Here is a 14845-nt window from a genome sequence, read left to right as displayed (position 1 = left end):
CCTTCATATGTTGTGACATTCCAGGTAGATCATACACATTCATAGTTCAACACAACATTGCTTTTCACTAAATAACTATGGAGATTCTCAGTCATCCCGGTCATGGTTGTCCCAAAGGTGCTTTTTCAATTCCCTGTTCCCTATTCCCTATCCTACGCTATCCTATCCTATCCTATCCTATTCCTTATTCCATTCCATTCTATTCCATCCCATCCCATTCCATCATATCCTTTCCTCTCTTATCCTATCCCATCCTATCCCCTTTCTTATTCTATTCTATCCCCTATTCCCTATCCTGTATCCTATTCTATTCTATTCCCTATTCCATTCCATTCTATTCCATCCCATCCCTTCCCAACCCATCCCATCCCATCCTATCCAGTCCCATCCCATCATATCCTTTCCTCTCTTATCCTATCCCATCCTATCCCCTTTCTTATTCTATCCCCTATCCTGTATCCTATTCTATTCCCTATTCCATTCCATTCCATTCTATTCCATCCCATCCCATCCCATCCTATCCCATCCCATCATATCCTTTTTTCTCTTATCCTACCCTCCTATATCCTTTCTTATTCTATTCTATTATATCCCCTATCCCCTATCCCCTATCCCCTATCCCCTATCCCCTATCCCCTATCCCCTATCCCCTATCCCCTATCCCCTATCCCCTATCCCCTATCCTATTCTATCCCCTATTCCATTCCATTCTATTCCATCCCATCCCATCCCATCATATCCTATCCCATACCTTCCTATCCCATCCCATCCATCCCATCCTATCCCCTTTTTATTATATTATATTCCCTACTCCCTGTCCTTTGTCCCTTGTCCCCTATTCTATTCTATTCTATTCTATTCTATTCTATTCTATCCCCTATCCCGTATCCATATTTTATTTTATTCTATTCTATTCCCAATTTCAAACTATTCCATCCCTTCCCATCATATCTTTTCCTATCCTATCCTATCCTATCCCATCCTATCCATTCCTGACTTTTAGTGCTTTAAGAAAATGGAATTTATACTGAACCAACACCAGCTAAAGCATGGAGGAATTTACCTATCACTCTAGTGAAATGACCTAACATTTTTTGCATGTTTATGCTTCAAAAAATAAATAAATAGGCAAACCTCTAGATCATGGTTTACAAATCACAGAGGTTGAGTTCACAGATGTGAAATCAAAAAAAAGCCACAACAAACCTTGGTGTGTTGCATGAGAGACGCAAAATAAATTTAAAAAAAAAAATAAGCCACAAAACACGGGGAACATGTCCACAATGATTTTCTCTTGTCTTTGGGTTTGACATCAATATTAGAAGGAGATTCAGGATAGTTGATGCAGATTGCTGGCAATGCATTGCTTTGTTCCTTGAGATGTCCCTAAGGGATCTTCACCCATGAGTCTTGAATTCTTCTTATACCTCATGTTTCAGAACAGTCAGTAGCTCTGTTGAGCATGAGAGGCTACTTCGGTGTTCATTGCTATGGGAAGATATTGAAGACAAAAGGCAGAGATATTGCACAGTGAGTTCATCCATATTCCAAGAAGACAAGGCACCTTCTCAAAAGCACTGCAAATGGAGGATGCTACATTTCCCAAACATTGAATTAAGGGGTAATGTCTTAATAGATGTTTTTGCTTTGATTTGTAGGCGTAATGAAAGATAGATTAACCAACTAGTGAATGGGCTTCTCCTGGCAGAAATTAAATAAGACAATATCATTAAGGTAAAGGTTCCCCTCACGCATATGTGCTAGTTGTTCCCAACTCTAGGGGGTGGAGCTCATCTCCGTTTCAAAGCTGGAGAGCCAGAACTGTCCAAAGATGTCTCCGTGGTCATGGGGCTGGTGTGACTAAACGCCGAAGGCTCACGGAACGCTGTTACCTTCTCCTATTTTTCTACTTGCATTTTTTACATGTTTTCAAACTGTTAGATTGGCAGAAGCTGGGACTAGTAACAGGAGCTCACTCCATTAAGCGGCACTAGGAATTTGAACTGATCAACAAGCTCAGTGTCTTAGCCACTGAGCCACCATGTCCCTTATCATAGTATATCATAGAACCATTCAAACGACACGAAATACTTTTATGTATGTTATTTTTTAACATAGTATGTAGATCGCAAGGGTTAAAAATATTTTGCATCCTAAAAATGTGTTTGGAAGCAAAAGTTGATGGCTGATTTTTTTTTTCCTGCCTTTGATTTCTAAACACCTGCTTTTATTTGCAAAAATTGGATGATGAAAAGTATAGAGATATTTTTTTTTTTAGTATTGTTTTCATTTTTAAAAAAGATTTTTGTTAACAAACATGCAAAATGTTTCTGGGCAAAGGTGATCCTTGCCGCTGTAAATATATGTAGTATTAAGTATTGGATTTCTTTTTTGTATTTCAAGTATTGTTTTCAAAGGGTGAGTATTTTTACAACTTTTTCATGCCGGTGGTTCTTGACCCATAATATTACTTTGTAAAATTAAGAAATGTTTAGTGGAGTTCAAAAGCAATAGATTAAGGCATGTGGGTTTCTAATGCACAAAGTTGGGGGCTGTTTTATAAGCAAATATAAATTGAATTGGATGCCAATAATTCATATGGGAATATAGTACCGAACTCAGTAGCACTTTGTCTACATGTTAGCTTTAATCATTGTTTTAAATTAAGCCAGGATTGGTGGAAGTACGCATGCCATATTCCAGGAATTACAAGCCATCAATGCCCACTGCATGCCACATATAAACTACATAAGGGTTAGGTGCGATATATCTTGTTATTATTCAAAACAGTCATTAGTTTTAACAGAATAACAGAGTTGGAAGGGACCTTGGAGGTCTTCTAGTCCAACCCCCTGCTTAGGCAGGAGTTACATTGCGAGGCTGAAAACAGAAGTTTCCCGTGTTTCACAGCTGCAAAGAAAGGAACCCAGTGAATACTCCTCAGCAGTTATCTTAAAGTCGATACTTAAATGTAGTTATATATTTAGTGTCACAACCCCTGGTATGTCCCAATTATGGGAGGAATTGGGGCATACCAGGGGTTGTGACACTAAATATATACCTACTACCTTGGCTCAAGCTGATAAGGAGGAGGACCTGTGGCTTAATGGTTAAGACATCTGCCTAAGATGTAATACAGCACAGGTTTGAATCCCAGTAAGGGTATGGCTAGCTGATGAGAGCTAAATAGCTTGAAATAGATCTATACTAGTCTCCCTTTATTTATTTATCAGCACTAATACAACTTAAATGTAGTTCCAACAACATTTTTAAAGTAAAAGCATGCATTTCTCTTAGCAAAATGTGAAAACTTCAGATAAATGGAAAAGGAAAATTGCTTCCACGGCATCCTGCCTAAACAAAGCATGTAGCTTGTACTGCAGCTTTTCCAACACCTCTTCTTACTCTGAATTTGCGTGAAAGTGAAATCTCTGGGAAGGTCCTTAAATTCAGAATAACAGAGTTGGAAAGGAACTTGCAGGTCTTCTAGTCCAACCCTCTGCTTAAGTAGGAAACCCTATACCACTTCAGACAAGTGGCTGTGCAATCTCTTCTTAAAAACCTCCAATGTTGGAGGACTCACAATTTCTGGAGGCAAGTCATTCCGCCGATTAATTGTTCTTATTGTCAGGAAATTCCTTCTTAGTTCTAGCTTGGTTCTCTCCTTGATAAGTTTCCACCCCATTGCTTCTTGTCCTGCCTTCAGGTGCTTTGGAGAATAGTTTTGCTCCCTCTTCTTTGTGGCAGCCCATCAAATATTAGAACACTGCTATCATGTCACCCCAATCAAAAGTATTATGATACAATAAAAGATTTGGCCTTGGTTCATGCGTGGTGTTAGTATTGGTGAATGTGGCTATTCCTCTTGAGGTTTTTATCCCAGTTAGAATAAGAAAAGAAGGAATGGAATTCTATGGTTAATAAGAACAATAAAGCAATGGAACAGCTTGTCTTCAGAACTGTGGTTGCTCCAACTTTAGAGGCTTTAAAGAAGGGTCTGGACAACCATTTCTCTAACATGGTATAGGGCAGTGGTGGGATTCAGCCAGTTTGCACCTATTCGGGAGAACCGGTTGTTAACTTTTTAAGCACTTTGGAGAACCGGCTGTTGGAAAAAATCTCCTTTTGTTTCTTTCCACTTTACAGGGCTAATCCTGTAAGGAAGGCAGGAAGGAAACATTCTGGTTTTATTTCTAGCCTCATCTTTATTGCCCTGCTTACAGAAACTGCCTGTCCCGTTAACCCTTATTACATTGTAACTGCTAAGGCAAAGCGCCCATCAACCTGAGTGATGTTGAGTTGGCCAAGCCCACCCAGTCACATGACCACTGAGCCACACCCACCCAGCCGTTCATTAGGGCAGAGAACCGGTTGTTAAATTATGTGAATCCCACCACTGGTATAGGATCTCCTGCTTGACAGGGGGTTGGACTAGAAGCCCCTAAAATACTGGAATACTGCTATCATGTCACTCCTAGTCCTCCTTTTCTTTTTTAAAAATTGTTTTTATTAAACATTTTACCTTTAAAAACAGAAAACACAAACAAAAGAAAAAAACAAGACAAACATAACAATATAAAATAGTTATACAGCCTTCTGTATCATGTTTAGCCTTTGTAGTTCTTCATTCTCCATTGCCTTCCCATGAAGACTAAAACATAGGAAGAACAGTTGTAGGAACTGGGTATGTCTAGTTTAATGAAGAGAAGGACCAGGGGAGACATGATAGCAGTCTTCAATATCTCAGGGGCTGCCACAAAGAAGAGGGAGCCAAACTATTCTCCAAGGGACCTGAGGGCAGGACAAGAAGCAATGGGTGAAAACTAATCAAGGAGAAAAGCAACTTAGAACTGAGGAGAAATTTCCTGACAGTTAGAACAATTAATCAGTGGAACAGCTTGCCTCCAGAAGTTGTGAATGCCCCAACACAGGAAGTCTTTAAGAAGATTTTAGATAGCCATTTGTCTGAAACGGCCTAGGCATGGGGTTGGACTAGAAGACCTCCAAGGTTCCTTCCAACTCTGTATTGGTATTTGATTTCAACTTCTGTAATAGTATAAAAACAATTGTACTAATTCTTGTAATAATATTAATTGTTTATATCACCATTATATTTGCATTGTGCTTAATATTTTAATAGTAATTAGTAACTTTGGTTAATTTTTATTCAATACTAGTTTAGAAAAAAACACAAAGACTTCTACTTCCTGTTTTGGCTTCCGTTTTCTAGCCACTTATAAATTCTATTCCACATTTTATCGAAATCCGATTCTTTTCTTTCTTTTAGTTCCATGGTCATTTTGTCCATCTCTGCACATTCGAGTACCTTTCTAATTATTGTTTCACCTGCGGGTATATTGATTTGTTTCTGGTTTTGTGCAAAGGTGATTTTAGCTGCAGTGAGTATGTGTAGTATTATGTATTGAATTTTTTTATCCATTTTCAGGTCTATTATTCCTAATAAGAGCAATTCTATATTTTGTGCTGTAATGTCTTCCAGCCGTCTCTGAATTTTACACCAATATTTCCTTGTGATGGAGCATGTTCACCATACATGGTAGAATGTTCCAGACAATACCTCTTTTTCATTATACTTGATATACCCAATTCCTGCAACTGTTCTTCATATATTTTAGCTTTAACAATCTCTCTCACACACACACACACACAGACACACACACATACAGAGAGAGAGACACACACACACACACAGACACACACTCATCTTTGTCTATTCACATTGGTTTTGCTCACATTCATCTATTCACATTGGTTTTAGGTAAAGGAATCAAAAGAGAATTTGGACCCATCTCACAAAAACAGACTGGAGAAAACCGAACAAAGGTGAAATAATACCCTCCCCCAAAGCATCATCCAAAGACAGATCTTTGTGTGTCCAAAAGGATGAATTGTTTTTGACATTGAAACATGGAGAGTTCCCATCTAACTCCACCTGAGAATAACCACACCTGGAATTTGACGATAAGGATATGGAGTTCTTAAAATAACATATTAGAAGAATCTTGTTTTGATTCAAAGAATGGAAGCAGATAAGCTGATGCTCATTTGAAACATGCAATGAAAAGAAGAAGGGAGATTGGAAAATTAAAACCTTGACACTGTTTTTAGGAATGGACTGATGACAAACCGGACCACAGTAACGGAATTCATATTGTTGGGGCTGACTGACATCTTTCCCCTTGAGGTTAGCCTTTTTCTCCTGCTCTTTGGAATTTATCTTTTGACTTTAATAGGAAACATGCTGATTATTATTATCACACAGGTGAATGTTCAGTTCTGTAGCCCTATGTATTTCTTCCTCCGATATTTGGCATGGGTAGATATTGGATATATGAGTACTGTAATTCCCAAAGCACTAGTCAACATAGCTACTGGGAGTAAGAGCATCTCTTTAGTTGGTTGCTTCGTACAGACATTTCTGTATTTGGCCCTTGGTACCACTGAGTTCCTCTTACTGGCCACAATGTCAGTTGATCGATACATAGCCATCTGTAACCCTCTTCACTACCCAACCATCATGAATCCCCAAATGTGCTCATTGTTGGTCATTTCCTGCATCGCTGGGGGAATATCACTTATTCTACCATCATCCATTTATTTTTTTCTGATGCCATTTTGTGGGTCTAATGTCATGAATCATTTCTTTTGTGACAGTGGGCCCTTAATGAAACTGGTATGTGTTGACACCAGTTTCCTAGAGACGATTAGTTTTTTGATTGCCGTATTCTCTCTCCTTGGGACCTTAAGTGTCAACATTGTCTCTTACGTCAAAATCGTTTCCACCATTCTGCGCATCCCATCCACCACAGGGAGGAAGAAGACCTTCTCCACTTGTGCTTCCCACATGACCGTGGTCACCCTCGCTTACAGCAGTTGTATTTTCATGTACATCAAGCTTAAAGGCACCATTGGATTGGATTACAACAAAATGGTGGCTCTTCTGAATACTGTTATGGTTCCTCTTCTAATCCCAATCATATACTGTTTGAGGAACAGACAGGTGCAAGATGCTTTGAAGGCTGAATTGAGAAAATGGGTTGGGTATTGCAAGAAATTGAGATGATTTGCTATTGGTGTGGCTCTAAGTTGATTTTCAGATTTAATCTTAGACATTAATATATAACATATATTGCCTTCAGATGTAATAATCACCCACTTAGCAGGGACGTGCAGTCAGGAGAGGCAGGGGACACAGAGCCTCACCACTGTCATCATGAAAAGAAAAAAAATGTAAAAGGAAAAAGGCAAGAGCTGAGGTCAGGCTGGGCTAGTTGCTGTCAGAGTCACCATGGATGACTCTGCTTAACTGTTTAAAAAAGCCTCTAAAAAGTGCCCTCTACAGGAGGAGGCAGGAGAACAACATGCCTCATCCAGTCTGATTTTAGCTGTTTTATGATCACTAGGGCAGAGTTAAGCAAGGATTAAAAGCCTAAAAATTCCTGACGTAGGTGAGGCACTTCGTTCTCCTGCCTTCTCCTGTAGAGTGTGCTTTTTAGAGGCTTTTTTAAACAGTTAAGCAGAGTCATCCATGGTGACTCTGGCAGCAACTAGCTCAGCTGGACCTCACCTCTTGCCTTTTTCCTTCTACATTTTTTTTTCTTTTCATGATGACAGGCAAGAGCAGAGTTGACATCCTCTCGGAAACAGCTGGCAAGTTACGTGTGGGTCAGAGAGAGGGGGAGGAATTCAAACTTCATCCTCAAGTGTAGATCCCTCCCCAAGTGGAGTTGATTGCAGGAAGAGCCATGTTGCCTTTTCAAACACACACGCACACACACACACACACACACACACACACACACACACACACACACAGAGGGATAAAATTATATAAGCCCAGCCTCACTGATTACAAGTTTGAAAATACAATGTGGCTCCGCCTGCAATCAAAGGCTCGGATCGGCTCCAATCCAACTTCTGTGATTGTGTTTGTTTGAGAGAGAGTGAGAGAGAGAGGGAAGGGGGTAGGAGAGATAGTCCAATCCAACTTCTCTGTGTCCATGTGTCTGTTTGAGTGGGGGGGAGGGAGGCAGAGAGGGAGGAAGGAGGAGGAGGGAGAAGAAAAAGAATGAAGGAAACTTTTTCACAAAGGAGAAAAATAAATGCTGTTGCTTTAAATCAGAACTGAGCATGCCTGGCTGTGGAATTCTGGGAGTTGAAGTCCACAAGGCTAAAAAAATTTAAAACCCACCACTGTGTCAGTACCTCACCAGCTATAAACCTCACCGCACCTCACTGCCACTGAGATGCTCTTACAAGGGGACTTGAGAAGGCAAAGAGGATGACGTAATCAGGGATGGAGCCCTTGATTGACATCAAAGACAGAATCCCTGAAAAGTTGTTTGCTAGTGAAGAACAATGGAAAAAGAAAACTGCCACACTCTCCTAGTTGTGAATTTACAAAACACATCTTGTTGTACATTGCTTGACATGGGAAACATGAGAGCTTTACCTAAGGCTTCCTCAAAGTTCTTACCATCTTCTGAAGCAGAACATAAAGCTACCCTCTGGTAATTGTGTCCAAGTATGTTTTATTAGTAGGTCCTTTGAGTGGAATTACAATAAAAGATTCAGTCTTGCTTGATGTATGGAGTCAATATTAGTGAATGTGACTATTTCTCTTGAAGTTTGATCCCAACAGGGATAACAGAAGTGGGGAATGGAGGTCAGTGATTATGGATTATCATAACTCCATAATCCTGAATAAACCGGAATGTAACAGAAAATGCATAGGGAAGGCATGAAACGTGAGATTTGGGGCTAGAGAATGTAGAAATTCATGTTTGTAAGCTGCCCACAGTCACCTTAATATGAGGTGGATTGGAAATAGGCTTCATAAATAAAATGAATCAAAAAAGTTCCTAAGAAGTTCCTTGTTTATTAATTGAAACCAACACAGAGATTCATGGTTATAGCATGTCATTTCTCAAAACCTACCCAAAATTCAGGCAAAGTTGCTTTGGCATATTGTGGAAAGATGGTCGGCAAGACCTCCACTGGTGGTATGCTGCCAGTTCAGACTAATTTCCCTGCACTGGAAGTTCTGAGCATCAACTAGCCCCACCCACCCACTTCAATAATATCCAGTCCTAGATATCTCACCTTCCAGCATGCTCCCCCCCCCCTGCAGCCTAGCTGATTAGTGCACCTTGTCCATTCTACTAACCGTGCTTGAACTAGCACAGTAATAAAGAACCTTTTTCTTATGGCATTCCAAAGTTGCATTCCCGAACTCCAGTTGGTCTATTGAGGCCACTTTTCACCACCACCCCTATCCTCCAGAGGCTTTCCTGAAGCCTGGGGAGGGCAAAAATGGTCTCCCTCAGCCCTTCAGAAAGGTGAGAAATCAGCTGGCCTGCGAATGCAAATATGGCTCCATGTGCCACCTATGGCCACCACATGTGCCACTGCTTCACCATCATGGACCTAGGAAGTGTGCAAGAAGCCTCCCCATCAGAAAAGCCTTGTTGGAGTTGTTGCACTCAAATGTGGAAGGTGTACACGCTTACATTTTCGGTGAACTGGTTTTAAAGTATGTTCAGTCCACCTCTGAAAATCTCCATTTTCATAGTTCTCATTTTTATACCCCATTTGGTTTCCAAATGTCAAGGAAAGATTGTAAGAAGAGGGATGTTCTTGAATGACTCAGAATTCAAGCAAATCTACACTTAGATAAAAGAAATTAGAGTCCAGGGTAAAAATGGACATCGCCTTCCAAGTTCTCATTAGATTCTGTAATGCTCTGCAATTCTTCCACAGGCATCTTCTGTTGGAATCCACTGTCCCACTGGGAGGTTCGGTTTTATTAACATTGGCCGGAGGAAGTAGACAAAGCAAAAACAAATTTCATCATTTTCAATGAGTTTTGCAAAAATTGTATTTCTTCTTTCCTACTCAAAATTGATTGAGAGAGGACTGATTTGTATTATTTGATCTGAATTGAACGGATAATGAAATCAATCGTCAACTGAAGTGGGGACAGAGTTGCTCATCCCCTGGAAATAATTGCAAAATGACTTGGGTTGACTAGGATTTTGATGGGTTGCATTAAACTGTGTGATAAGCAAACAAATCCCATGAAACATAGCTCTTGTCAGTATTCCAAGTATCATGTAGAATTAAACCAGAGTCCAAGGCAAAACGATCCTTAAAATTCCAATTTAATAAAGCAGACATGTTAGCACATGTATGTAATCCCAATTCTGGAAATTACATCAGAATCCCACCCAGTGAAAAGTTCATGATCTTGTCCCCACACCCACAATCCATCACATGGTCCAATCTTCTTCTTCCACACTGGCATCCACACCCAGCTGCTTCCGGTCAGGTGTAAAAGTACGGAGACACAAGATGACCTTGACATCTAGTAAAGAATGAAAACAATACATCCCACAATCCTACTCCTTCCATTCCCCCCACCCATCAACTATACCAATGTAACAGCATAATGAAATAAAGAAAGTGTGGCAAGCCAGAATTCTAAAAGGAATATTATGGCTGCCCTGACAGCTCTCAAATAAATACTAAGGATAATACTAAATTAAAACCAACCAACATTAGTATTGACTAATTAGCTTAATACTTTTTTTCCCCTGAGTCCATGAGGAATTGCATTAGTCAATCTTCAATACCTCATGCACCATGGACTTCAAAACTATAACCATATCTAGTACTTAATGAGTACTCTATCTTCATTGTCATAAAAAGATACAGAAGAAAAAGACAGACAAATTAGAACGGAATCCAGCTGTGAACCAAGAAGACAAGGCTATTTCTCAAGACCCCTGAAAATGGAGCATGCTGTGCTTCTTCCCAAAAAAACAATGAATTAAGGGGTAATATTTTAAGTATATATTTTCTTTGCTTCTGATTTATAAGCAAAATATGCATAGTTTAATAATCTAGAAAATGTTTTCTTACTATATTAAAAAGGGCATAGGGGTTACAAAAAGTATGCAGATACCAGGATGATTGATATGATTCCAAGTGGTGAACATACTATATCTAACCAAAAATATATTAGTGAGTGAAATTTGGATTTTTTTTGCTTTGCTTCTGGTTTGTAACTGTATTAAAATTAGACTATTGATTTTATCAGGGTGATTGAGATGACAAATATAACAAGGATCTTGAAAAAAGTGTGCTTGTTTTTTTAAGTGTAGTTTGCAAGGGGGTGGGTGTTTTTGCATTTTTTAATGTTTGTAATTTTCAAGAGTAGTGAGCTGAAATATTACTTTGTAAAACTAAGAAACGAATTTCGGAGTTCAAAAGAAGATTAAGTCAGGAAATTTCTGATTTGTAATGCTTGGGACTGCTTTGAAAGCAAATATAAATTATATCTAGTTCTAATATTAAAATAGGAATATTCAAGATAACTTAGTGAACCCAACTTCAAATGCCTTTATTGTTCTTAAATTAAGACACAAGTGATTAAAGTTGCACATGATACTATTCATAAATGATGGTTTGCAAACCATGAATGCCTACTTCATGCTACACATAAGCCACACAATAAGTGGTTGCAATGCCACTCATTGTTTCTAGTTCAATGAAAAGAAGGACTGGGGGAGACATGATAGCAGTGTTCCAATATCTGAGGGGCTGTTGCAAAGAAGTGGGAAGTCACCCGATTCTCCAAAGCATCTGAAGGCAGGACAAGAAGCAATGGGTGGAAATGCATCAAGGAGAGAAGCAACTAACGAGAAATAGCCTGACAGTTAGAACAATTAATCAGTGGAACAGAAGTTGCCTCCAGAAGTTGTGAATGCTCCAACACTCGAAGTCTTTAAGAAGATGTTGGATAGACATTTTTCTGAAATGGTATAGGGTTTCCTGCCTAGTCATAGGGTTGTACTAGAACACCTGCAAAGTCCCTTCCAACTCTGCTATGTATTTGTATTTGATTTTAACTTCTGTAATAGCGTAATAACAATTTTAGTAATCCTTGTAATAATATTGTTTATATCACCATTATATTTGCATTGTGCTCAATATTTTAATAGTAATTAGTAGCTTTGGTTTGATTTTTATTCAATACTAGTTTAGGAGGAACACAAACATAAACTTTTATTTCCAATTTTGATTTCCGTTTTCTAGCCACTTATAAATTCTGTTTCATATTTTATAGAAATCCGATTCTTCACTCTCTTTTAGTTCCATGGTCATTTTGTCCATCTCTGCACATTTGAGTACCTTTCTATTATTGTTTCACCTTCGGGTGTATTTATTTGTTTCCAGTTTTGTGTGAAGGTGATTTTAACTGCAGTGAGTATGTATAGTATTATGTATTGAATTTTTTTGTCCATTTTCAGGTCTAATATTCCTAATAAGAACGATTCAAGATTCAATTCTATCTTTTCCGCTGTAATTTCTTCCATCAATTTCTGAATTTTACACCAATATTTCCTTGTGATGGAGCATGTTCACCATGTATGGTAGAATGTTCCAGACAATACCTCTTTTTCATTATACTTGATATAACCAATTCCTGCAACTGTTCTTTATATATTGTAGCTTTAACTCTCTCTCTCTCACACACACACACAGAGACACACAGATATAGATACACACCCATCTTTGTCTATACACATTGGTTTTGCTCACATTCATCTATTCACATTGGTTTTAGGTAAAGGAATCAAAAGAGAATTTGGAACCATCTCAGAAAAACAGACTGGAGAAAACAGAACAAAGGTGAAATAATACCCCACCCCCCCAAGCATCATCCCAAGACAGATCTTTGTGTGTCCAAAAGGATGAATTGTTTTTGACAGATTGAAACATGTAGAGATCCCATCTAACTCCACCTGAGATTAACCACACCTGGAATTCCACGATAAGGATATGGAGTTCTTAGAATAATATATTAGAAGAATCTTGCTTTGATTCACACCATCAGGTTTTAACTTTTCTTTGTTAATAATGCAAAGAATGGAAACGGATAAGCTGATGCTCATTTGAAACATGCAATAAAAAGAAGAAGGGAGAGTGGAAAATTAAAACTTTCACATTGTTTTTAGGAATGGACTGATGACAAATAGGACCGTAGTGAGTGAATTCATATTGTTGGGGCTGACTGACAACTTTCCCCTTGAGGTTAGCCTTTTTCTCCTGCTCTTTGGAATTTATCTTTTGACTTTAATAGGAAACATGTTGATTATTATTATCACACAAGTGAATGTTCAGCTCTGTAGCCCAATGTATTTCTTCCTCCGATATTTGGCATGGGTAGATATTGGGTATATGAGTACTGTAATTCCCAAAGCACTAGTCAACATAGCTACTGGGAGTAAGAGCATCTCTTTAGTTGGTTGCTTCTTACAGACATTTCTGTATTTGGCCCTTGGTACCACTGAGTTCCTTTTCGGGGCCATAATGTCCATTGATCGATGCATAGCCATCTGTAACCCTCTTCACTACCCAACCATCATGAATACCCACATTTGCTCATTGTTGGTCATTTGTTGCTGGTTTGGGGGGATATCACTAATTCTAGTTGCATGCATTCCTTTATTTCTGATGCCATTTTGTGGTCCTAACGTCATGAATCATTTCTTTTGTGACAATGGACCCTTAATGAAACTGGTATGTGTTGACACCAGTTTCCTAGAGATGATTAGTTTTGTGGTTGCCATATTCTCTCTCCTTGGGACCTTAAGTGTCAACATTGTCTCTTACGTCAAAATCGTTTCCACCATTCTCCGCATCCCATCCACCACAGGGAGGAAGAAGACCTTCTCCACCTGTGTTTCTCACTTGACCGTGGTCACCCTCGCTTACAGCAGTTGCATTTTCATGTACATCAAGCCGAAAGGCACCATTGGATTGGATTACAACAAAATGGTGGCTCTTCTGAACACTGTTATGGCTCCTCTTCTCATCCCAATCATATACTGTTTGAGGAACAGACAAGTGCAAGATGCTCTGAAGGCTGAATTGAGACAATGGGTTGGGTATTGCAAGAAATTGAGATGATTTGCTATTGGTGTGGCTCTAAGTAGATTTTCAGATTTAATGTCTTAGACATTAACATATAACATATATTGCCTTCAGACGTAATAATCACCCACTTAGCAGGGACATGCAGTCAGAGGAGGCAGGGGAGGCAATGCCTCACCATTGTCATCATGAAAAGAAAAAAACAATGTAAAAGGAAAAAGGCAAGAGCTGAGGTCAGGCTGAGATAGTTGCTGCCAGAGTAACCGTGGATGACTTTGTGCTCCTGCCTTCTCCTGTACAGGGCGCTTTTTAGAGGCTTTTTTAAACAATTAAGCTGCGTCATCCATGGTGACTCTGGCAGCAACTTGCTCAGCCGGACCTCACCTCCTGCCTTTTTCCTTTTACATTTTTTTTTCATGATGACAGGCAAGAGCAGAGTTGAAATCCTCTCTGAAACAGCGGGAAAGTTACGTGTGGGTCAGAGGGAGAGGGAGGAATTCAAACTTCATCCTCAAGTGTAGATCCCTCCCCAAGTGTAGTTGATTGCAGGCAGAGCCACGTTGTCTTTTCAAACACACACACAAACACACACACACACACAAACACAGAGTGAGAGGGATAAAATTATATAAGCCCAGCCTCACTGATTACAAGTTTGAAAAGACAACGTGGCTCCACCTGCAATCAAAGGCTCGGATCGGCTCCAATCCAACTTCTGTGATTGTGTTTGTTTGAGAGAGAGTGAGAGAGAGAGGGAAGGGGGTAGGTGAGATAGTCCAATCCAACTTCTCTGTGTCCATGTGTCTGTTTGAGTGGGGGGGGAGGGAGGCAGAGAGGGAGGAAGGAGGAGGAGGGAGAAGAAAAAGAATGAAGGAAACTTTTTCAC

General features: G+C 39.4%; 2 protein-coding genes across 2 annotated transcripts; both read left to right on the top strand.

The window, feature by feature from the left end:
• The first annotated feature begins 6139 nt into the window (after positions 1 to 6139).
• LOC148046696 (olfactory receptor 6E1-like) lies at positions 6140 to 7084 on the top strand. The gene has a single exon (XM_087714893.1). It carries the CDS (start codon positions 6140 to 6142, stop codon positions 7082 to 7084), a length of 945 nt encoding a protein of 314 aa, XP_087571019.1.
• Positions 7085 to 13050: 5966 nt separating this feature from the next.
• Positions 13051 to 13995, top strand: LOC148046695 (olfactory receptor 6E1-like). Its single transcript, XM_087714892.1, has one exon. The coding sequence runs from the start codon at positions 13051 to 13053 to the stop codon at positions 13993 to 13995; it is 945 nt and encodes a 314-aa protein (XP_087571018.1).
• The last annotated feature ends 850 nt before the right edge of the window (positions 13996 to 14845 follow it).

Source organism: Thamnophis sirtalis, unplaced genomic scaffold (assembly GCF_051295495.1).
Source record: "Thamnophis sirtalis isolate CommonGarterSnake01/CBP01778 unplaced genomic scaffold, rThaSir2_p1.2 scaffold_4, whole genome shotgun sequence".
Taxonomy (NCBI): Eukaryota; Metazoa; Chordata; class Lepidosauria; order Squamata; family Natricidae; genus Thamnophis; species Thamnophis sirtalis.
This window is presented reverse-complemented; position numbering and strand designations above follow the sequence as displayed.